Source organism: Scatophagus argus, chromosome 15, assembly GCF_020382885.2.
Source record: "Scatophagus argus isolate fScaArg1 chromosome 15, fScaArg1.pri, whole genome shotgun sequence".
NCBI lineage: Eukaryota > Metazoa > Chordata > Actinopteri > Scatophagidae > Scatophagus > Scatophagus argus.
Window position 1 is genome coordinate 6,808,098 of NC_058507.1, and position 22,656 is coordinate 6,830,753.

The 22,656-nt window shown below is 39.5% G+C and overlaps 1 protein-coding gene across 1 annotated transcript in view; it reads right to left on the reverse strand.

The window, feature by feature from the left end:
• Positions 1-22,656, reverse strand: part of stag1a (stromal antigen 1a) — a 36,911-nt gene that overhangs the window by 8,422 nt on the left and 5,833 nt on the right. Inside the window, exons 2-15 of the mRNA XM_046413315.1 lie at positions 4,637-4,852; positions 4,296-4,416; positions 3,926-4,081; positions 3,557-3,653; positions 3,397-3,473; positions 2,623-2,827; positions 2,065-2,216; positions 1,843-1,916; positions 1,619-1,742; positions 1,423-1,521; positions 1,191-1,270; positions 890-997; positions 576-690; positions 134-251 (exon numbers count right to left, since the gene is read on the reverse strand). Coding sequence (XP_046269271.1) covers positions 134-251; positions 576-690; positions 890-997; positions 1,191-1,270; positions 1,423-1,521; positions 1,619-1,742; positions 1,843-1,916; positions 2,065-2,216; positions 2,623-2,827; positions 3,397-3,473; positions 3,557-3,653; positions 3,926-4,081; positions 4,296-4,416; positions 4,637-4,665 — 1,555 coding nt within the window. The 5' untranslated portion in view covers positions 4,666-4,852. The remainder of the gene's footprint in view (positions 1-133; positions 252-575; positions 691-889; positions 998-1,190; positions 1,271-1,422; positions 1,522-1,618; positions 1,743-1,842; positions 1,917-2,064; positions 2,217-2,622; positions 2,828-3,396; positions 3,474-3,556; positions 3,654-3,925; positions 4,082-4,295; positions 4,417-4,636; positions 4,853-22,656) is intronic.

Genomic DNA, 22,656 nt, shown 5'->3' on the forward strand with positions numbered 1-22,656 from the left:
GTGGCAGCGAGGGAGAGAGGAAGGGATACAAAGAGAAGAGAGAGAAACAAATGAGGAGACAAAAGGGAGTCAGAAAGTCAGAAACAAGGAGAGCTTAACTGCATCGTGTTGTACTTGACTCAATGTGTCTTACCCTCCTCTCCTTGCACAGGCTCCTCCAGCAGAAGTTCAGTCATACACTCCCAGTCTTTCAGCAGCTCCTGGGAGCTTTCCCACAATGAGTCCACCAGGTAGGCTGCATGCTCATGGAGCTGCACGCACAGACAGAAACTTAAGGCACGATCAGGTTTTGCAGGCACTGTGTGAAATCTTAAAACTGAAATTTTTTATTATTTACTTTTTTGTGCCAACAGAGTCAACCAGGACAGAACAACCTAGCAATAATTTTTTACTCAACAGCAGTAGTCTTTAATGATGTAAATGCCAGTTTAAGGGATTTATAAGACCTCAAAAGGAGACAGTAACAATATACTGTATGATCTAAAAGTACCTTTGTGCATACACACAATTTGTCATGTACGCATCTATTTGTATTACAGTGACAGTTTGTGTGTGTCCATGGGTGTGAACGTCACCTCACTCTCCAGAAAGAAGAGCACCAGCATGCGGATGAGGTTTCCGTTGGGGCTGCTCCTCCCTCTGCGCTTAGCCAGCGCTTCCTCTGCCTGTGGGTCATGACGACTGAACAACCTGCCAGACAGACAGAGATTGACAAATGGAAGAGCGAAGAGAAAAATGCAGACAAGATGAAATGAAAGGAGGAGTGAAAAAGAGAAAAGACAGTAAGGTAATTAAGAGAGACATTAGAGACTTCAATTACATAGCAAATAAGATGCAGCTGAAAGTAAGATTTATCATTGTAAACAGAAAGCCCACAGGATGGACTCACTTCCTATGGAGAAACTCCCCAGCAGCGACTGCCACCGGTCGGTGGGCAGAGTAAACCAGGTGGTACACGTTCTCACAGTCCTCATTGGACAAGGCATCTTCGCTGCCCCTGCAGCAGATAATCAAAATGAGTCAAACTCAGCACAAAGATTTAAAAATTGACCTGAGTGTCCCCTCACATGACGAGAATTCAAAGTAGAACTTTAATGTGGAACTTTTTTCGAAAGAGATTATGAGTTAGGTGAAACTAATTGTATTAAACATACAAAAGGGACAAGCTGAAAAGCTTTAAAGTTACTTACTGCAGGATGAGCGTGACCAGTCTGATAGCCTCCACAGCCACATCGTACTCCTTATCCAGTGTCATTGATACTATGCGGTCCTGTCAAAACAGATTATTGAACAGGGAAGGAAGTTGGATAAATAAGCAGAAGGCAGAAGTGTGACAAAATTCAGAATCATTAAATCTAAGCATCACTCTTGAGTATCCTAAAAGCACAGTTACGAGTAGTAGTCTCATTTTGACGCCGTTACCTTGAAGCGATTGGTGAAAAGCTCTAATTTTGGGAACAGTTCTCGGTTTGTGTACAGGTTCTGCAGAGCTTTCAGGCACTTCAGACGGACCTCTCCTTGCTGAAAGAGATTAAGTCAGTGAGTTAAACCACCTCTGAAAGAAAAAAAGATCCCGGTGGGCTAAAGTGGTCTTAAAGAAGTGTGGCCGTGTACTTACCCTATCGTGCAGCGTCCAGCCAACATATTTAAGGTAACTGTCATTAAGAAAGGCGTCGCTGTACATCTTCATCCACACTCCGATCTCCTCAATGCAGATGGCTCGGATTTCAGCAATTGCATCCCTAGCAAATAAAGGCACCATCATTATTATTATTAATAGAGTTACAGTAACATCGCCTTCTGATAAGTTGCAAACAGCAATGATCAGCAAGATCAAAGTACCTGTAGCGATGCACAAAGATTCCCTTAAAGATGGAGTTCATCATATTCTCTATTTCATCTTGGTTTTCCTGAAGCTGCAGTGACAAACACACCAAGTTACAGGTCAGACAGTCTGTATTATATAATTTCGTATCATATTTTACATACATTTTAATTGATAGTGCAGTCTCCCTATGAGCCACATAGTGAAATGCAGAGCATTAAATATCAAATGTGACCAACCTCCTTCCGCTTCTGTAGCAGCAGTTCCAGCTTCTCATTGGCTCGTTTCCCGGCTATCTTGTTCCTCTCGGCCTCGTATTGTCTCTGCGTGTTGTCCTGGTGAATGCTCAGGTTCAGCGCCACATTCACCAACGCCGTCATCAGCTTCATCGCTATGCCAAGACATAAGTGCACATAATAAGGCTCAGTTATGAATGCACACTTTAAACGCCTTGGTCTTTTCCTCGTGGGTAATACGGATGTGAGTTCAACATTTCAGGAATATACGTGAATCACCAAGCACCAAGGCAACCGAAATATTCAGGTGCAAACACATTACATCATAACATGTTTCATCAAATCAAACTTTTCAAGAGGCACGTGGCTCTTCTGTTGTTAATCTTACTTGTTTTTAATGTTTACTACCTACTGCTTTTAATAGGAATGTACACATGTACACACATAGTGCTACCAAAACAGTAGCTAGTCATTGTGGATACATGTGCACTTCAATCACTGTTCAGTGTGCAAATATTGTCAGTGATAAGAACTCAGTGCTCACAAAGCAGGTGTCATTACCTGCTAATGTGGAGGTGTGTCTGAAGGCTCGCACTTGAGAGTCAGACAGCCCTGTGAGGAGGGAGATGACGGTGTCCATCATGTACTCGTCATAAATGATGCTGTACTGACACTGTCGGATTAAAACGCTGATGAACTCGCAGAAGTTGTAGCGGAACTTCTTCCACATAGGCCCTGGCATGGTGAGAGGATAATCCCCACTGTCCTGTTGACAAAAACACACAGAGACTTTATTATCAGTTATCAGAATGATAAAGATTCAAGCCTATGAGATCTGAAGGGATTTTTTTGAACAAATTCTTCAAGTTTTCCTGGAGCCTGTCCCATCATTCATTGCAGTATCAGAGCTAAAGAAATTAGCGTTTGATTGTGCTCAGACAACAGGCAAACTCATCATCTTCAGATTTTCATCTTTGCTGCTAATAAACCAATGTGTCATGTTCAGAGAAGTTGATTAAAAAAAGATAAAACGAAAAAAAAAACCTGATGTGAGAGGTCAGAGTGACATTCATGCTTCATTCCTACCAATATTATCCACCTTAGAATGAATACAGAGAAAAACTGGCGTGAGCTGTGGACAGAAACATGAAAGTATTAAATCCACCTGAAGCCTTCACTATCCAGTGGAGGATTGTTCCTGTTTACACTCTGCACACAGCTTCTCCAGAAAGACAACATATTTGCCTTGCTAGTAAGTACAACACTACATCTCCACAACCAATTCACTGACAACAGTTTCACTTCAGCATTCATAACGCTGACTAGAGTTGTTACCTCATCAAACTCTTCAGTCATCTTGCGGATGATCTCTGCGTTCTGCATGTTCCTGAACATCTCAATCCTCACAGTGCCTGTTTACAGATCGATAATGAGAGGATTTATTGTAGCTGTTTGACACACATACATGCAGAACAGTTGACTTCACAAGTTTTACCTTTGCAGCCTGAACACTGGATGAAAAAATTGATGAGGTCCAGCAGTGCCAAGTCTCTGTCCTGTTTGTACGACTCGATCCACTCGTCCACCACAGACTATAAAACACACACACACACACACACAAACACACACACACACACACACAGTCACAGCACTGGGATGTTTAAATGTCATCTTTTCCACCAGAAAAACTATTTCACAAAGTCTGACACGTTGCGCAGGAGAGAGGACAAGATTTCAAACATTCACATTTTTTAAAAGGAACATCCTATGAGATATCAGCACAAACAACTGAATATACTTGATTGAATGATTCAAATATTTTTCAAGCTTATATTTTGAATACGGACACTAATCATTCAAGCACCTGCATGGCACTCTTGCCCAGTTTGACGACTTCAAACAGAGTGACGGGATCTCCACCGTCTCCATTATGCTGAGCCACGCCGTTGGCTTTCCCTCGCCCCCTTGCTATGCCCATAGCCTTGTCTGTTGGTGACTTCCGAGGCTTCTTATTGGACGTCTGCAGATACAGAGACATCAGTCAAACAGTCAGGAAACAAAGAATTTAAACAAACAGTCATATTCACACAGAAAACAAAATTATACAAATTCAGGAACACACAGATAAATATCCTCTTCCAACAAACACATAAACGCTCACAAACTTGTATAATAATACATGCACAAAAAGTTTGATCATTAACCAGGCTTTACACGCAGACACAGACACATACCGGGAGTTGTTTTCCAGGCCTCCCTCTCTTCTTCTTGCCTTTCACCTCTGGATCTTCCATCTCACTCATGCTCATACTTAACCCCACTGCATCTGTTGCCCCAGACTCATTTGAAGAGTCCCTACAAGAACAAAACACACATATGACTTGCATGCACCCAAAAGCTTTTATTTATACACAGAGCTGTTGAAATGTACAGTTCCAATATGACTGATAACTCCCTTCACAAAATACTTGTTTTAGTGAAGTATAAGCATTTTCACAATAATAGAATCTTTTCCCCCCCAACGGTACTGTAAACATGCGTAATTTTCTTTATGCACATCATGTGCTCCACTCACTGCAGGACAGGGAGCTCTGAGGTGATCATCCTGGTTACTAAGGATGGCAGCGAGGTGTGTATCTCTGTCTAAAGTGCGTCTTCAGGACTGAAGGTGTTTCAGGTCCAGAGATGGAGGTGCCAAAGTTCAACTATTGGGGAGCTCAGGAAAGGGCAGGAAGGAGAGGATCCAGAACGGACTGCACTCAGTTTTCGGGCACTTAACTCCCTTCAACTCCTGTGGACACACACATACACACAGAGAAAATATTTATCAAAGCATACACTTCAAAACAAGTCCAACTAGTGGTAACCATAACCAACACAGGCACAAAAGCAGAGAGAGAGATGGTTCGGTCTGTCACTCTTCAATCAAGCTGTGGAGGTGAAAATGGGGAGAGGAGGACACCAACTGGTTGCTTTGAGAACTACAACAGCAAAATACTGTGAGATGTACTATGAATTTGTACACGAGTGTTTTTGTTACATGCTGTCAGATGCACCCCATCAAAGTGCTAGAAACTGACCATGCTGCACAAATTAAGTGATCTTCCTTAATTAATTTAAAAGTAAAATCAGCTCCATCATTTTAAATTTTAGAGAAAAGTGGAATCAAAACTGTGCCCTCTGGTAAAAAAAAAAAAAAAAAAAAAAAAAAAAGGAAAAAAGAAAACAAAAGTAAAACATAGATTTTATTACACAAAAGTTGGAGTTTTAGAATTTATAGAATTCCAGAAATTCTATCCTGAGTTGTTAAAGGAAAGAAAAGAATGATGCAAACTCAACAAAGCAATCCCAAAATGCCGTCCAGATCCAGCTACAGGTCAGAGTAAATTCTCACTCAGAGGATTGGCATTTAATTTAATAATATTAGTTGTTGACCTGTTCACATGCTAATAAGGGCAAAGACCAGAGGAGGAGCAATGTCGCTCTCCACCACAAGAGGCAGTATGATCCACAAAGTTCTCTGCCCAAAGCCTATCTCTAAACCACTTAATTAGGCTTTGACTGAGGAAAGTGGGCTTACAAAAATCATCTAAGGCTCATTTAACTTGCAGCTTGGTTCCAGCGGAGTTCTGCTCATCTACAAAGTGTTTTAAGGGTGTATTTTCCCCAGAGTGTGTGTGAGTGTATGCATGTGTGTTTGAAAGTAGGTCTGGGCAACAGTAGGGGGCAGGCTAAGAGAGTGTGTATTTAAATACAGTCTTCCACACAGTGTCTGTACTGAGGAACAGCATGGGCAGGAGAGCCCCGTGTTTCACCCACCACAACAAACTATGTGTGTGCGTGCGCGCACCTCTGTCTGGCTCACGGTTCTCACACAGTCAGACCGTGTGGCCTATGAGAAAGAGGTGAATACAGGACTCCAGCCACTACAACAACCACATAGTCTATATTTAAAGTCAATAATTCTGTTTAGCTGGTTGTAATGTTTAATAAAATCACATGCAGGCCTTTTTCAAACTTCAAAATGCAGAGGCTGAGATTTGACCTGCTTTCATGCACATAAGCTTCTGGTCGATTTTAGTGCTTGATATTCCTCTTGGACAATATCAAATCCACAGATGGACTGAGAGGCCTGACATTGCTGGCACGGCTGCAAACATGAATTGCGAGGGAAAAAAATCCTGGCCGCCTGTGGCACAGCATGCAAAAGCTTAAACAAGGCAGAAATGTGAAGTTGCATAAAATGCTACAATAAAGATAACAAATCTACAGGCTTTCGAAAATATTGCACGAAAATACTTTTTCTGCACACATAAGCTCTGCATCAGCATTAGAAGGATATGAAATGAAATGGGATTAGGTATGTAATGTGCAGAGGCTGACATCTAGGGATTCAAACTCTGAATAAATACAAAATGCATAGTCAAAAACTACACTGAAAGTCAGCCAGGTTTAAGTAAACGTATAACGTGCAAAAGTTAATACAGATGCTTGCTTGTGGAAAAGGGCAGAGACACAGACATAATTCTCTACATTAAATGGTTTATGAGCGTGGAACGTAATGCACATGGTGCGAACAAGTTTCATCAACGTATCTGTGAACAGATGAATAAAGACAAACAAGCTTCCTCCTCTTTTTTTTAAATTGAAATAGATTTAAAACTTACAAATGCTTGTTTAAATAATGAAGAAAGAGCACTAACTTAATATTGAAACTTCATAAAAGCAAATAAAACAACACTTAATCTTTCATACACACATTGTATGATACATGCATTTATTTTATATTTTGAACATTACATTTTACAATATTTTTAACTAATAAAAGGGCAATATAACAGAAAGACCATTTAGATAACAGATATTTCACCTGCAAACAAAACAATCACATCCCTGCTAAATACTTTTTAACAACTGTAATAAGGAGAGTGGTTTAACACAGTCCCTACAGTATTTACTGTACATACAGGGAGCCTCAGAGAGACTCATTCCCTCATCCTGGTTGTTTTGTAAGACAAGGGGGCACAGACACAGTACAAACAAACTGGAGATTTTGTTGGGAGTGGGAGGCATTGACATGATTTGAAAAAAAGGAAAGAAATGCGAAAAGATTTGTGCTTTAAAAAAAAATCTACTAAGATTAAGGAAGAGAATCTGAGTGTAATTGACAGGACAATGACCAAAGATTCTGGTGTTAATGAATCATCACTTCATTTCGCCTCATCTAACCATCTTGAGTGATTTTAATTTGTGGATCAAACCCAGCAAAACACTTCACACATTTAGAGAGCCAGCTGTGGCTGAAAATAATCAAGATGGAGATACAAGACACCATATGCATAGTGAAATGTTATTTCTCCTGCAATCACTGATGCTTGAGAGGGGTTATCAAGACTACTTTCTAACTAATTAACAATGAACCATCACAAAATGCAGCAGAAGAACTGGCTTAAAGCCACAATCCTGCAGCTTCAAAGCACAAAATAAAGGAGGAAATCAACCCACTACAATATTCCCCATTATTTTTACAACAGCTGTATACTACTCACTCTGTAGGTATGTTATGAATGTGACTGAAAATACAGAAGTCGCTCAGTTGCATAGAGGTGTATGGGACCCTGCTTGAAAGTAGCAGAGCCCTGTTTCTAACAACTATGTGTTACTGGTTTGGTGCATAGACTCATATTCACCAATATCCCTTCCAGTGTTTTAGGCAGTGCTGGAGGCATTTCCTGGCTCTTACTGTATGTAATTTCACCACTGTCCCACCTGCTAACTCTCCCCTCCGCTGCTGGTGATGCCACCCCCCATCTTCATCTCTCTGTACTTCACAGACCGTTACATCTGAGCTGTTCGCTCATATATATATATATATATATATATATATATATAAAAATATTTTGTTTTACCCAAAAGTGCCTCTGAGTCTCTTCCATCATCAGATTATCTTTTTCCAAAGAGACAGAAGCCAACTTCATTTGAATTAAATCTTGTGTCATTTTCTTCTCCTGAACTACACAGAAACACAGAAAAAGGAAAAATGTATGTGTAAAAGCTGGGAGCCTGTCTGACCCATTATCAACAAACAACTAGATAATATGCAATGCTGCCTCTGGCTCTCTCTCTCTCTATCTCATGCATGCACACACACACACAGATTATAGCAGCTTCAACAGGAGGTTATGAATAATTTGCAGTGAATGTTCTCAAAGGTTTCTAAGTGTCGGATGACAGGACAGAAGCTGCCAATCACATTCACTTTGCACCTCTCTTGCTCCTTTTTCTCAGTACAAAACAGTTTAATCTTATAGCATGAACATACAAACAAACCTCAAATTTAGAAATAACTAAAGGTACTGAACAGAATAATGAATTATACATGTAAAGTCACTTTCCTATTCACTCAGTTTAGTACATTTTCAGCTGTGCTGTGACATGGGAATAATTTCACTGTGACACTTGCTGGCCTAAACTGAGCTTTACGCTTAGCGTAAGCTTACAGAGAAAATGCTACTTCAGATGTCTTGCATTGGTATTACCTCACACAAGACTGTTTAAAAGTGGAGAAATTGTTTCAGCTCTAGTTTAATTTAATCTAAAGTAATTACTTCACTTGTTTTCTGATTCATTATGGAATCAGTGTTTATCACTGCATGGATATCCCAAACGCCTTGAAATACAAAATTAAATAATGAGGAAATACTATAAATACTACAATTTATATATGTATGCATATAAATATATATACAGATAGATAGATAGACAGACAGATATATAGATACTATATAGGTCTACTATAATGCATTTAAAACATTTTCCTGACATTCCAGGTGGTGTGACAGACGATGTTTGTATCTGTACACTTCTCAATGGGAGTACCAGGGGAGCTTGATCTCAAATACAACTGTTCAGAAAATTCACCTGGGCTTGAATCTATTGCAAATCAAATAAAGAATCAATAAAATGAAGCACAGACCAGTTAGAATGATAAAACATCTTGTAACCACTTCAAAGAGAAAGAAAGAAAATAGAAAGACAGAACCAGCAGGAATTCTGTCCAGGTTAATGGAACATTAGGAGCCAACAATCTTTAAAAAATTTAACATGGACTTTTTGCTTTGAAATAAATAATCTGTGGAGTTTGTTTTGCTTTGCGTCAAGCAGGAGAGTTTTATATGTATTTTATGCACGAAATTTTTGTAGGACTTTATTTTAGAAGTGGTACGAAATGTTTTTAGTGTTAAGGTATTCAGCAGGTAAAAGTAGCAACTCATGCTCAAACAGACGCACCAGGGGTTACGCTGTACCAGTTACAAGTGCTGCTTCAGAGGCACAAAAACAGACCCTCGTGTTAACTATCTCCGGTCTGCAGAGTCACATCATCCTGTGAGAGTGAGAGTGTGCGTGTGTGTCTATTTAAGAGAGAGTGCAAGACAGAGAGACAACGAGCGAGCATCTGAGAACCACTTAACATGCATGACATGTTCTCTAGGAGGCAGGCCGGCGTTGCTATAGCAACTGGTGTGGGTCATAAGCCCGGCGGTGATGGCATATTTGATTGGCTGAGTGGAGACAGGAGGGACCAGAGTATGGGGGGTGGGGTGGGGCGCAGAAAAGAACGGGACCAGTTACAGATCCAATCAGTGCTCCATGACATCGGACTACTACAGGACTCCTCCAGTGCCAGGGAAAGTTATTTTCATATTATTTTCTCCCTGAAGACAATTAAGTTCATGGCCCAACACACTCTTCACACAGCTTGCTTCAAGTTTGCTTGCTTATGGGCATCACTTGCCAGAAATCTTAACCTATGGCGAAGAAACATCATCCATGGAGGAGATCTGTGGGTAAAAGTGTAAAACAAAAGCAAAAGTGACAGGATTGAGGCTTCAGGAGAGGGGAAAAAAATAACGCAAAGTGGTCCTGTAAAACAGTTTAACCTGATCCAACTAATGCCTGCATACCTACGTGACTAACATCTGCCAGGACCAAAAACAAACAGTGACCAGTGTAAACTATAAACCACTGTGCACATTGTGTAGTGTTTTGGCGTGTGAGAAACGTTCAGTCTCACTGATCTATTACTCAGACAAGACTTTCCGGCTGGGACGTCACTGTCTCACTGGTACCTGAAACGCAGCTCCTTGCATTTTTTTTTAAACACAGGCCTGTTACATGGCCAGAAAACTGCACTGCGTTAAAAATGCTTTAGAAATGACCACTTTTGCAGTAGTTAGACAAATGTACAATGTGTGTTCTAGCAGGCAAAACAATTTCCAGATGCAAACTCATGTCCTCAGGTTTGTGACTAAGCTAATGATAGAATCTAAACAGAACTGCATAATGGTTATAATAAATGCATGACACGTCCAGCGATGTGATGCTGTAGTGTTATGGCAATCAATGGTTGAAATCCTATTCAAAGCATGGCTCGCCATTCAGCAAGTAAATTGTCTAGTAAATCTAGCCACTGGGAGTTGCACATGTGCAATCAGGCACTCATGAGGAAAAGAAGGTGGGTAAAGGCATTTATGAGGTGAAGTGCAAGCGAACATTTCTATTATCCTGCAAACATGAGGTAATTTGGATGGTGTTATAGGATGTGGACAAAACGTTTATGATGTATGGTGCAGTTTGCCAGTTTGAGAACAAGGTGGTTAAGAGTAAAGATGTTGATTACTTTAATCTTTGTTATTTGATAAGTAATAACTAAAATAACTTACATAGGGATTAGTAAAAATCCTATAAAACAACAGCTACACCATTATGGCAAAAGGGATTAAAATAGCATACAGCTTATTACATGTAAATTTACTGATCCCCAAAGGAAACCTGTCTCCCTCCTACAGGGAGATCAGAGGATGCAGGGTCAATACCATTACAGTGCCACTGCAGCTCATAATGATTCAGCATCACTTACAATGTTGGCACTACAGCAAGGTGCCAGTAGACACTTTTCACTACAGGTGGATATGCAGTTCTGACATACAATTCTTGAAGCAGTGAATTCTACTTGGTACTACAAAGGATTTAAAGTAACATAAAGAGGATTTAACAAGTGATGATTGCAGAAAGAAAAGGTCTTGCAAATATCTTTCTGAAAACTCAGCTAACTAACACACGAGCACACACACACACACACACACACACCTTTCTGCTGTCGTGGTCCTTGCTGGCAGATTCTTTTGACAACTATAACCTGCACCGCATCTGCTATAATTGGCCGTTATCTCTAGAGACAGACTCTGTCTCTGAGACTCTGTTTCCATTACTGTGTGATACAACTGTGCAGCATTTGAGAGAGAAAAACTCAAGACTTGATTCACCACTAATAACATCAGGAGGGAAAAAGCACAGGATGGTTGCCCAGATACTGTAAGTGTTCTTTTGTATGTGCTGCCATCAATAAAGCCAATCGAGACTCACGCACCATTTCTGTCTGTACAGTCAATATTTCAGGATGTGAGACGTTGATCCTGCATTACTGAGTAAAGCTGGGTATTAACACTTCCCACTGAGGCTACCTATGTGAGGAAAATGTAAATTTATAGAATGGGATTAGTACCAAAAACAGTCTAAATAAAACCAACAAATTATAGAAAGATGAAGTGAAGGAATTATTTCAGACAATAACCCAGAAAAAAATGAATCCTTGAGTGTATACTGGTCATTTACATGGAAATGACTTATAAAACAATTGAAGACAACCTGACAGAGATTAATATATCCTAATGCTGTAGTCCACTACGTAAGATTAATTTGATTCACTGTGCTGGTGCGTAAGGGCTGAATAGAAAAAGCTGGCGTGTAGTGTTTTGTCAAACAGTTACCGCACGTTTGCAAGTCAATGCCTTTATTGTCATGTTAATTAAGCTACAAAACATAATCAGCTTGTTTTTAACAGTGTTCATGTGGCCTCTGGTAGGCAGCTGGCATAAAGTAAAACATCAAAATGTGCTACTGCTGCTGCATATTGTCCAGCTCATTTCACAACCCAGAAAAATTAGTTTTCCTCGATTCAGAAACAAATGACAAGTTGCAGAGTAGTAAGTCCCATTTCATGACACTTTGTCCTTCAGCATTTCCTTATCAGTATCTCCACAAGTCTTAGTGGATATCAAGTAGTCCACATACATTCTTGGGTTTCTTATGGGTTTATGAGTGTTATTACCTGTTAATAGCAAGTCTTAGAGAGACAGACTACAATTACACTATCTATGTCCCATACAGACAAAGATAATTTATCCTAAAAAAAGATAATTCATCCTAAAACCCAGATTAATTAAAAATTGACCACTCGGTCAATGGGTAAAAAAAGCATTTGACCACATTCTCATGAAATACCATCATTACTTCCACTGCACATCTGAAAAATAATTCTACTATTTAAAGTCACTGAAAGTAATGCACACACACACACACACACACACAATAATTAATTGTTAATCAGTAAGCCAAATCAGCTTAAGGAAAACAAAAGCTGGGCCAGAGTAAAGGGCACTTAAGAGAAATCTAACCACAAAATTACTTAATCAAGTGTGAGGGGTTGGACTGAAGAAATTTCAAGAAGAAGAAACTGAGTTCATTCTCTCTTTAGATTACAAGCATAGACTCAGTGAAAATGCACTGATCTGTAGAGCTCTGACTGACTGCCACAAGCTAAAGCTGCTTAACTTTGTCTCTCCAGTCTCTATACAGTATACAGAAGCTTCTGCCTTGCTGAGCTGATGTCCCATGCAGCTCAGGTTGAAGTGGATTAACTGTTATGCCTCTTTCTCTTTCTCTCTGTCTGGCTACAATCAAAAGCAGTCAGCACAAACATTTTGCAGGCTCAATCATTACAAACTTATTGAAGGTTCTGTCTGCACAAATAGATGTTAACAATTTGTAAACAAGGCTGGTTTCCTTAACCACATACCCAGTGCAGACTTCAAGTCATTTTCTACTCAACAGCCATTTGCCACTTAGATTACTTTCTCAAAAACAGTTTCTCTGGACACTTTTGGCTTATGGAGAGTTTGACCTAAATCAGCCTCAGCTGTTATCTGTAACTGTAAACCACGCTGCATTATCTCCTCCCCTCCCTGGCACATTGTGGTCTCCGCAATGTGCTTTTACCACCACACTGTGTCACGGGGTTAAGATGTTGATGGAGGAAGAGGCAGAGTGACTCGTCTAGACTCATTTGTCGTTTATCCCTGAAAAGACCTGCTTTAGGGCCAGGGGTGAACGCTGTGGGCTCCAGGGTAGTGGACAAGTTTCACCCAAACGGATTTACAAGGATTCAATTAATTCGAATCTTGGTTGACCTGCTGGCCTGAGGGATCATCCCATGACTGGAAAATAAGAGGGTCAATCCTCCAGATAGCAAAACACAGTGACACACTGTCCTTAAAGCACAGAGAACTCAGCAAAAGCCTCGTACTTGGACTCCTCTGACTGTACTGTTGGCTTAACTGTTTACTGATACAAACAAAAACTGTGTGCATAAAACAGCCTGAAATTATTTTAAAAAGGCAATGAAAATAAATCCTTAAATAGACCAATGATGTCTGTCAGATGTGAATTACTGGGTTCCAACAATATGACAGAATAACCACCTGGTTAACTCTCAGACAACCCTCGAGACATCTTCGCTGAGTTGTAAAATACATCACAAGAGCTGAAAGTAAGACAACTAGCCTGCAATCAGTCAGACAGCTGAATATGCAGGTCTAAGCTGCAGAGCAATTCAGGAAGAGCCCATTACCTCACAGCTATCACAGCTTACTATGATAATAAAACACTGTGTGAAGTCAGGTCTTTACTTTCAACACCAAGAAGGGTTATCATGTCATGTTATCACATGACAAACATCACTTATCACACTTAACACCATTTAAGATAATATTATTCTCTTCCTGATCCTCCAAAATTCTGATATCAGTTAATTTTTAATCTTCTTTTTAATGTCATGTTTGATACAGAGATATTTCAGCTTCCAGCTGTTTGAATTGTGTAAGATTTCCAGTAGATGCATACACCTATAAAGCTATCAAATAACTAACACATTTCACCTTACAGTCAACACTGATTTACTGCATCTACTACTTAACAATCAGAGGCACAAGGCTAAATTAATTTCTCCAATCACTGGAGAGCATTTAACTGGATTAAAAATTCATTCAGAATTTATTCACCAACATAGGAAACAAATCTAATCAAGCCTTCAGTTTGACAGAATATATATATTTATGTATTTATTAAAAGGGACTAATGACAACTAAAAATTGACAAAGATAATTTTTCTAACAGCTCAGGTTAGAAATTCTAGATTTCTTTCAGTAAACTGACCAAGGTTATGCATTATGCCTGTAAGAGAAGCGGTAAGCTGCTACATAAATATAATTATTTATAGCAGCAGTCGCTCAGGAATGGCTTGTCTGCACAGTAAATAGCAACGAGGGGTTGTAACTGAAATGATGTACTTCTATCGTTAGACATAACAGTATAGTGACAGAAACTGGTAAATCAGAGGGCCATGTCTCACAGTCAGCAGTTAAATACTGAATGCTCACTTTCTAACTTAGTGGGGATGCAGAGACAACAAGGTTCATGCAAAGATATGATTAGTAAAACAAGCCATTCTAAATATTTCAATCACCCCAGACCTTCCTGTTTGTCATAATGAGCACCAGATATGTTTTTTAACTGAAAGTCCTTCAGCTGGGAGTGCATCAGACAGTAGACAGTACTGTTTATGCTTCATGCGGGTATTTCATTGCAACTGACCAGTGACTGTTTTACAGTTTAGATCTGCAAAATATATCAAAAAGGGGAAAAAAAATCACACAGGGGGACAAACTGATGGAAAAGTGTGAGCATCTTTTGGATGTGCAGAAAGAAACTGCAATACTTGGAGAGGGAGAAAATCACAGAGACAAAAACACTAAAACTAAAACTCGTTTTCACTTTTGAGCTACTGCAATTTGCTCATTCAGAAAGTCAGCCAGTATGTTGACATGCTACAGCTATAATGAATAACCAGATAGAGATAATACTGTGCTTAAAGCCTTTATGGTTCACAGCACTCAGATTCCTCCAACAGATTGGTATTAAATAACCTCTTTGAGAACTGGGTTAATGTGTGAGAGGTGTGGCAGTCTGCAGGAAATGCCTTATTCATACTCCAAAGAAAGAGAAAGAAGCTGAGCCAGCTCAGTGTTTTTACGGTGATGAGTTTATGCAGTGCTCAAAACAAGCCCTATTAAACAGAGTGTTCAGAGAAGACAGAACTGACCTTTCTGGAATCTGTAAATTCAGACCACAGGATGAAACTAGACTATGCAAAACATTTTTAATAGCAGTTTTAATATATTCAACAGTGCAAACAAAGTAAAGTGACTATGGGCAGCTGATCCTTTACAGAAAGGACAGCTTTAAGTCAGGTTTGAGCCTCAGTCACAGTAAAACCAACATCACAGTACCAATGATGACAGAAGCCAGCTCTTGCATCGCCTCACTTTGCCTGTGCTGGCGTCAAAAAGCTGGCCTTGAACACACCACTACACTCACAATCACCACTATAGCCCACTCACAACTTGTACATATATTTTGCGCTTGCATGAACTGAGATAACACTCCACACCAGCAAATGCTAATGTAAACACAGTCATATAGTCCTATGAAACAATATATTGCCTTGTTTACAATATCGCAATATAATGAATCATAACCCTTGTATCACAATATATATATCACTGGATTCAATACACAACCCTAGCTTATGTGCAACACGACTATGACATCTAAAATAAACAAGCTTGAAGCATGTACCGGTAGTACTTTGCCAGATGTATCACTATGACTGACGAAAAAGGAGTGTGTGCCTTCAGTACTGTAGCCAAGAGCTGTGCCGAACTTTGTTTTCCACTGGTTTTAACTTAGTAGGGAACCACAATGAAAATGGACCAAAAAAAGTTCCGGTTTCTGTTTCACTCTCAATTCTCTTTTCTTGACTAAATTCACTGGTGCAGGTGGTAAATACAAAATTCTACTACACGTGTGGAGTGAGGTTTAACAAGTGAGAAAAGCAATAACATACATGAACAAGCACATGCACAGAGAAACCAGCTGCATCTGGTAATGTGTAATGCCATGTTGTGAGCCCTTTTCAGACATAAAGTATGCAACTTGGCTGGCTTCGGAAGGGGTTTCTATAATTTAGATATGAATTTCAGTTACTTATCTTGCAATTTAAGCCATGATTTATTACATGGACACTGCATAATTACAACGTCTGCACCTTATGCTATGCTCAACAAGCTCTTAGTTTTTCAGTCTGCTAAATTCATAAATAAACCCTTTTTTAAATACCACAACAATATAAACGCAAGCAAAATAGCAATTGTGAATATACTGCAGCCCAAAATGGCTACCCGACCTGGCCGCAGCAGCTCGTCGCTGTACACGTGTGCTTTGAGCTAACTGTGTTTACCGCTACACGATAGTCTGTTGCTGCCACAGCTTTCACTCTTCAGGTCAGGGGGTTGCTGCTTATTGCTGTGGACGTGTGCTTCATTTGGTCTGAATGAAATGATTGGATGGACTTTTTACAGGCCTGCCACAGAGAGCAGACTTCTTTTCTTTACTTTTTTTGTCAGAACATTTGATTGATTAACTGCCGTCTGGATATTAAGGTATTTCCAACAAATACAACAAAAAAAGCTTCAAAAGATTGTCACCAACCCAACATAATCTTTAATTAACTACTATAAATAGTTTCATAATTTAATAATTAATTATTTGATAATGAATTCTGCTAGCTTTTTTTTTTTACATTAGACAACAGTGCATAGTAATACGATGACTGGCATAAGTGAAATGTTTTAGTGGTTATTCATTTTATCATGACATGGCATGAATGAACATGAAAACCCACGGAGAGACTGTTTATGGATTATTATTGTGAGACGGGTGCTAATTCTATTATACCGCAGTTGCACTGCAAGGGGTAAACTGGTTTTATGGGATTGATCTAACACAAGAAGATCGATCTCCTCTGCATCTTGAAATTGTCTTTTTCACAGTGTTTCCTGGTTTATAACAAGAGACAACTAAGATAATAAATTTATCTCTCTCTCTCACTCTCTCTCTCTCTGCATGTCTCACCTTGTACCAGCCTTTAATGTAATTCAGAATTGTGTTGCGTTGAAAGTGAAGTACTGCTATTTTGGTTTGTAAATAAAAGTAACCAGTATGCTTATTCAGAACCGAGGGTCACATGTTAAACTGCATTCAGATTAACATAAATGGGTGAATGTCTGAAAGGGATGTTGAATTTATGTTCCTGAATGCCTACTGTTTGGATGTCAATGTGTGTACTATAGCTGGGAAAATGCTTCAGATGGAGGGATTGCAAATCAACACAAAGCAATTCAGACAAACACAGAGGGGCAGTTAGGGGAGAAATATCAAGACAGATGCAAACCAAACAGGTAAAGATTTTCTTGAAGATCAGACAACCAATCTGCCCATGAGAAAAAGAAACAGAAAAAGAAGATGACAACAGCAGGCAGTAACCTGCATTATTTGTACATGCTGCGAGAACCAACTGCAAAAAGGAAGTTTGGGTGTTTGTGCGAGTCAGTAGACCAAAAGCATGCGTCACATACTTGCAATTGTTTTTGTTAATGTGCATGTTGCAACCCTAGCTGCACGGCACCTTGTATACCTTCTCATTAGTGTTTTCTGTGGTTGCAGAATTTAAGTCCTGTCAACTGCAGGCAAAGGTAGAGCTAGGAGAGCTCCAGTTTGGTCCAATGATGCATTCAATCTAACACCTTCCCGTTCAAATTAGAAAGGTAATTAAGTGATGTAAATGCCTTTACAACAAAGGGAAAATAATCATTTAAAATATATATCCTTGACTTATGCAAAGTTCATAAACATGGAATTAAAACTGACACAAAGCAGACATAAGGTTGAGTAATTATGTCCACCATGGGTTAATGATCCATACTGTTTTTAAATAAAATGTATGCACCTTACTGATGACTTCACTGAATCTACTTTACAACAGTGTTTAGCATTAACTGTGCCTCTGTAAATACAACATTAGTAGTATTAACAGTATTTTTTTCTACTAAAATCACGCTGCCAAAGATGGAATCTGTCCTCCCCTATGCAACACTGGATGTGTTTACAGCAGGATGTGGGAAGCCGGAAGTGGAGAGTTAATCATTACTGATCTTGAGGTGTGTAACTTCCAAGACAGAAAAACACTTTAAACATGTTAGATTGGGCTCTTGAAAATTTTGATGTTTGATATTTTTGCCCAAACAATTAATCAAGAAAGTCATCAGTAGATAGGCTGATAACTATATTATTATTTCGAAGTTAAAACAAACAGCAGGACAATCTACGAAGAACTACTGCTAAGAAAAAAATCTAAACACTCACGCCTTTCAAAACCTCCCTACAATGAAGGCCAAACAAGTGCATGGCTTGAGAGTTTGAACCACAATATGCCCCTCTGGGCCACTTCTACAAGCTGAACCACCATGACAATAATTGCACTTTATCATGCTGCCAGCCTCTATACATTCTGAGACCAGAGAGCCTTGGCCTTAAATGTGGAACAGCCTTGAGGCCAACCGCAGCCGTCTGGTTTAACCAGATTATGATTATGTCACACGGGAGATTACCCATCCAACACACCGAGTCACGGAGTCTCTCTCACACACACAGACACACACACAACACACAGCCATCTGTTATTGCCACAAACTACTGTACACTTGTTCTCTGCAGCACAAAGCCTGATCTTAGCAAAGAAGGGATAGGAAGGATGCTGTGTGAACTGCACAAACTGATAAGATCTCTGCCGAAAAATAGACCCCCACCCCCCACTCTCCTGAGAACTACCTCTGTGACTAAAGGATAAACAGATCATATGAAAAAAGGGGCAAAGCTGTGGTAGGGAATAAAAGAGATGAGAAGCAGTGGATGTTTCTCCCCCTCTGTGTGCAATGGCTGCCTGCTTGGCTGCAGCTGATGCAAAATGGAGCTGCGAGAACAAGGAGGGAAAGTGTGTGTGTGTGCGTGTGTGCGCGCCTGATGGGGGTTGGGGGGGCAAATAGAAGGAGGGGTAAGGTGGGGAAAAATCAGGAGAAAGTGTGACAGTAGCACTGAGGGGAAGAGCAGCAGGAGAGAGTGTATAGAAAGATCTGCTCCCTCTCACCTTGGCCCTGATTTTCAGTCTGCCTTATATTCACTCCAAACAGAGGGGGAGAAAGAGGAAGGACAGGGTGAGACACACACACACACACAGATTTACACACAGCTCTTGCGAAGGCCATTAGTTCTCACACCCGTTATTACTTCCTAATGATCTAGTGGCGAGATTTCACAGGAACAGGAGAAGCCTGCTAATCTGAGCAGGCAGATGTCAAAGAAAAAAAAATGCAGTTAATGTAGCAATAATGTTGAGGCGGCTGAGGAAAATAATGACTGCCTGGATATAGACTGAGGTTGAAGGAATCAGAAGAGGCTAGTGAGCACTGAATGAAGCAGATGGCTGGTTTAGAACAATGCTTCGAGGCGGTAGTGTATGTAAATCTCAGCCAGGTGTCTGCCACAAATGGTAAGACAAAGAGAAGGTGGAACATTTCAAAAGGAAACAGCAACTTGTGGGATTCAAAGTCATAATGATCTGAGAAGAGTCTCTTCTGTTGAGGGATGCTGGCAGCTGTTTGAAAGCTTCACCCTGCACAAAACAAAGAGATCAATTCCAGGAGAGGTGCAGATTAATTAGATTGAGCAATTAGTGCAAATTTCAGAAAATGTAGTTGAAGACATTTTTAAATTGTGTCATCATTTCTGTTTTTCTATATCAGTTAATGAAAAACAACTTTTTAACTGTCTGTCACAGAGAATAAGAAATTTTAATAAATAATATATGAGATTCTGTTAACTTAAATTAAGCTTTGTTTTGCTTCTAAAATTAAATAACTATAATATTAGATATGATAATTGATCATGGAAGTGATCAATAGTAATAAAATATAAAGCTGAAAGATAATTAACTTATTTGGATGGTTGATTGAAAAGTCATTTGTAAGTTTAGTATCTTTAGATTTGGTGGGACAAAACAAGACATTTTAAAAACCTGTGATAGATATTTTAACCCTATTTTATTCACAAACCCAGCGAATAACTTGATGTCAAGAAATTAAATCAGTATATTAAAAGTATGCAGTAAACAGCAAATAATTAGCTGCACTCCTACTCTGGGGTTGGGGTATTATTATATCTCACTGTATAACAGCTTGCTGCATTGAATCTTTAGCAGTTCATGATAGGTGCCAAGCCTGGTTGGACTGAGAGCACAGAGCCAAGAAGAAGCAAAAACTCAGTCAGTCCCTGTCAAAAAGCCCAAGAATACATATGAGATGTAAATCACCAGCCAAGTCACGATAAAATGCTATTATAACACTTTGTTCATAAAGCTGACACAATAAGCTGATGAACAGACTGATGACGGACAGAAATTCTGCAATTATTTTGATCAATGATTAATCATCAAAGCAGTTTAATCAAGCAAAAATAGCAAAAGGTTTCATCTTGTATGTGCTTGTCTGTGTTTTATGTTGAATAACTTTGAATCTTAGACTGCTGGTCATTTCTTTTTCAAATTATTTGAAATTTATTAGACCCAACGATTAACAATGCAATCAACAATAAGACTGGTACCATAATAAATGAGTTATTTTGTGAAGCATTTTATTGTATGATGTTTTATTTCCTCAGTTTATTGTCCATAAGCCACTGCAGACAGTGTTCAAGGCTAGTCTAACCATGAATACAACTGTCAACAGCTGTAGGAATCTCTTTGCAGCAGGCTTGTCTGATATTGTTTCACAGTGTTGGATAATGTTGGCAGGGTAATATACAGTCAGTGGGGAATAAGGAAGGAGGTTTACAGATAAATAATCCTCCAGAGTCAGCCATTGCAGCCAGGGAAAAACCACTAAATCCTATGTACAGGGACCGAAAGAGCAGATGGGGTCTGAGTGATACAAACTAATGATGTCTCAGTGCAAGACTGTGAGAAAAACTGGTAAGTTGCATCTCCTCTTACAGGAGACCTCAAAGGGATTCCTCTGAAATCCATGGTAACATGTATACCAGATAGCACAGTTTTGTTGTCATGGCCCCAGCATCAAACTGACTTCCTTGACATGAACCCTTTCCTACTCTAAAATACTTTTCCAGACCATTTCTATCAATCAACACCAATTAGCTTTTTTAAACATGGTAAAAATTCTTTCATGATGTCTGTCTCCAAAGCCAGCAAATATTTGGCACATTTAAAGTTTCCAGAGCGGTGAGAAAGCTCCATTTAGCAGCTCACTTTGTTGAAATTTCCATACCTTTCCCAACCATAACTTTCCACCCTGCACAACCACAGAACTGACTTGGCACAGCCCAGTGAATCAATATTAACTAAGAGAGTGTACAGATTACACTGACCGCTGAGGCTCACACCACCACAGTCGATGCTGAGAGGTGGTATTTGCTGGTGCCTGAAGCTGGTTGTTAACTGCCTGCGTAAATGACACCTAGAGGATTTGCGGGTCTGGTCTGGTGCCAAATTTAGATGTGGCTGCTCTGACCAACTAAAATAAATCCAAATAGCCAAAAGTCAAACCCTCTAAATCCAAGGTGAAATTTTATCTACCCCCACCCCCCGACTACAAAAAAAAAAATCAACACCTAGAGCCTGTATGAGCACCATGTCAATGTAAGCCTTTGAAACTGAAGGCACTATTTATTGCTCCACAAAGAGATCAATGATGTATCGTAACCTCTTGTTTCGATTCATAAAAAAAACAGACTGCACTACCTTCACATATCTCAATGTTTATGCTAATCAAGGTCTTTTACAACCATACTGTTGAACAATGCTCCAAAAGAAATATTTTCCACCCAGAAACTGACAAATGTACAGTGTCTGCAGTCAGCTTTCATTTTCATTCTGAAATAATCTGCCAAAGGTATTAAAATACATTTTTCATATACAATGTATGTAATCTTTTAATGTCAATATACACAGACCTACATCTGCTTCTTCACACAAATGTTCACTGTTCATGCCATCTTAAACTCTACCCTGCATTCAATGAGAAAGAAGTGCTGGTAGCAGCCTATTTCTGTGAGCCATCTGTCTGATGCAGTCTTTAATAAGGTGTTCCAGTCTACAAAGCTCCACTTTACAGCCCTGATGTAAAAATGAACTTCTGTCAGTCTCAACAGAGCAGGCAATCCAAACACAGATGGTAGCAACACTTCCTCACTATCCTAATAGCACAGGGCTGATGAGACAAACCAAAATATTCATCCAAACATCCTGTAATAATAAACTGGGAAACCAAACCTCTTCTTAGCCAAAATACAAGCCCTTTCTGAATTGTCATCAAATACTACATAAGCACTGCTTCATGACACTTCTGATAAAAGGGGGCTAACAACAGCAGTGTTTCATTCCTTTATATAAAACTGAACTGGAACAGAAAACATACCACTGCTTTGGCATTTTCACCGGATGTCTTTCAA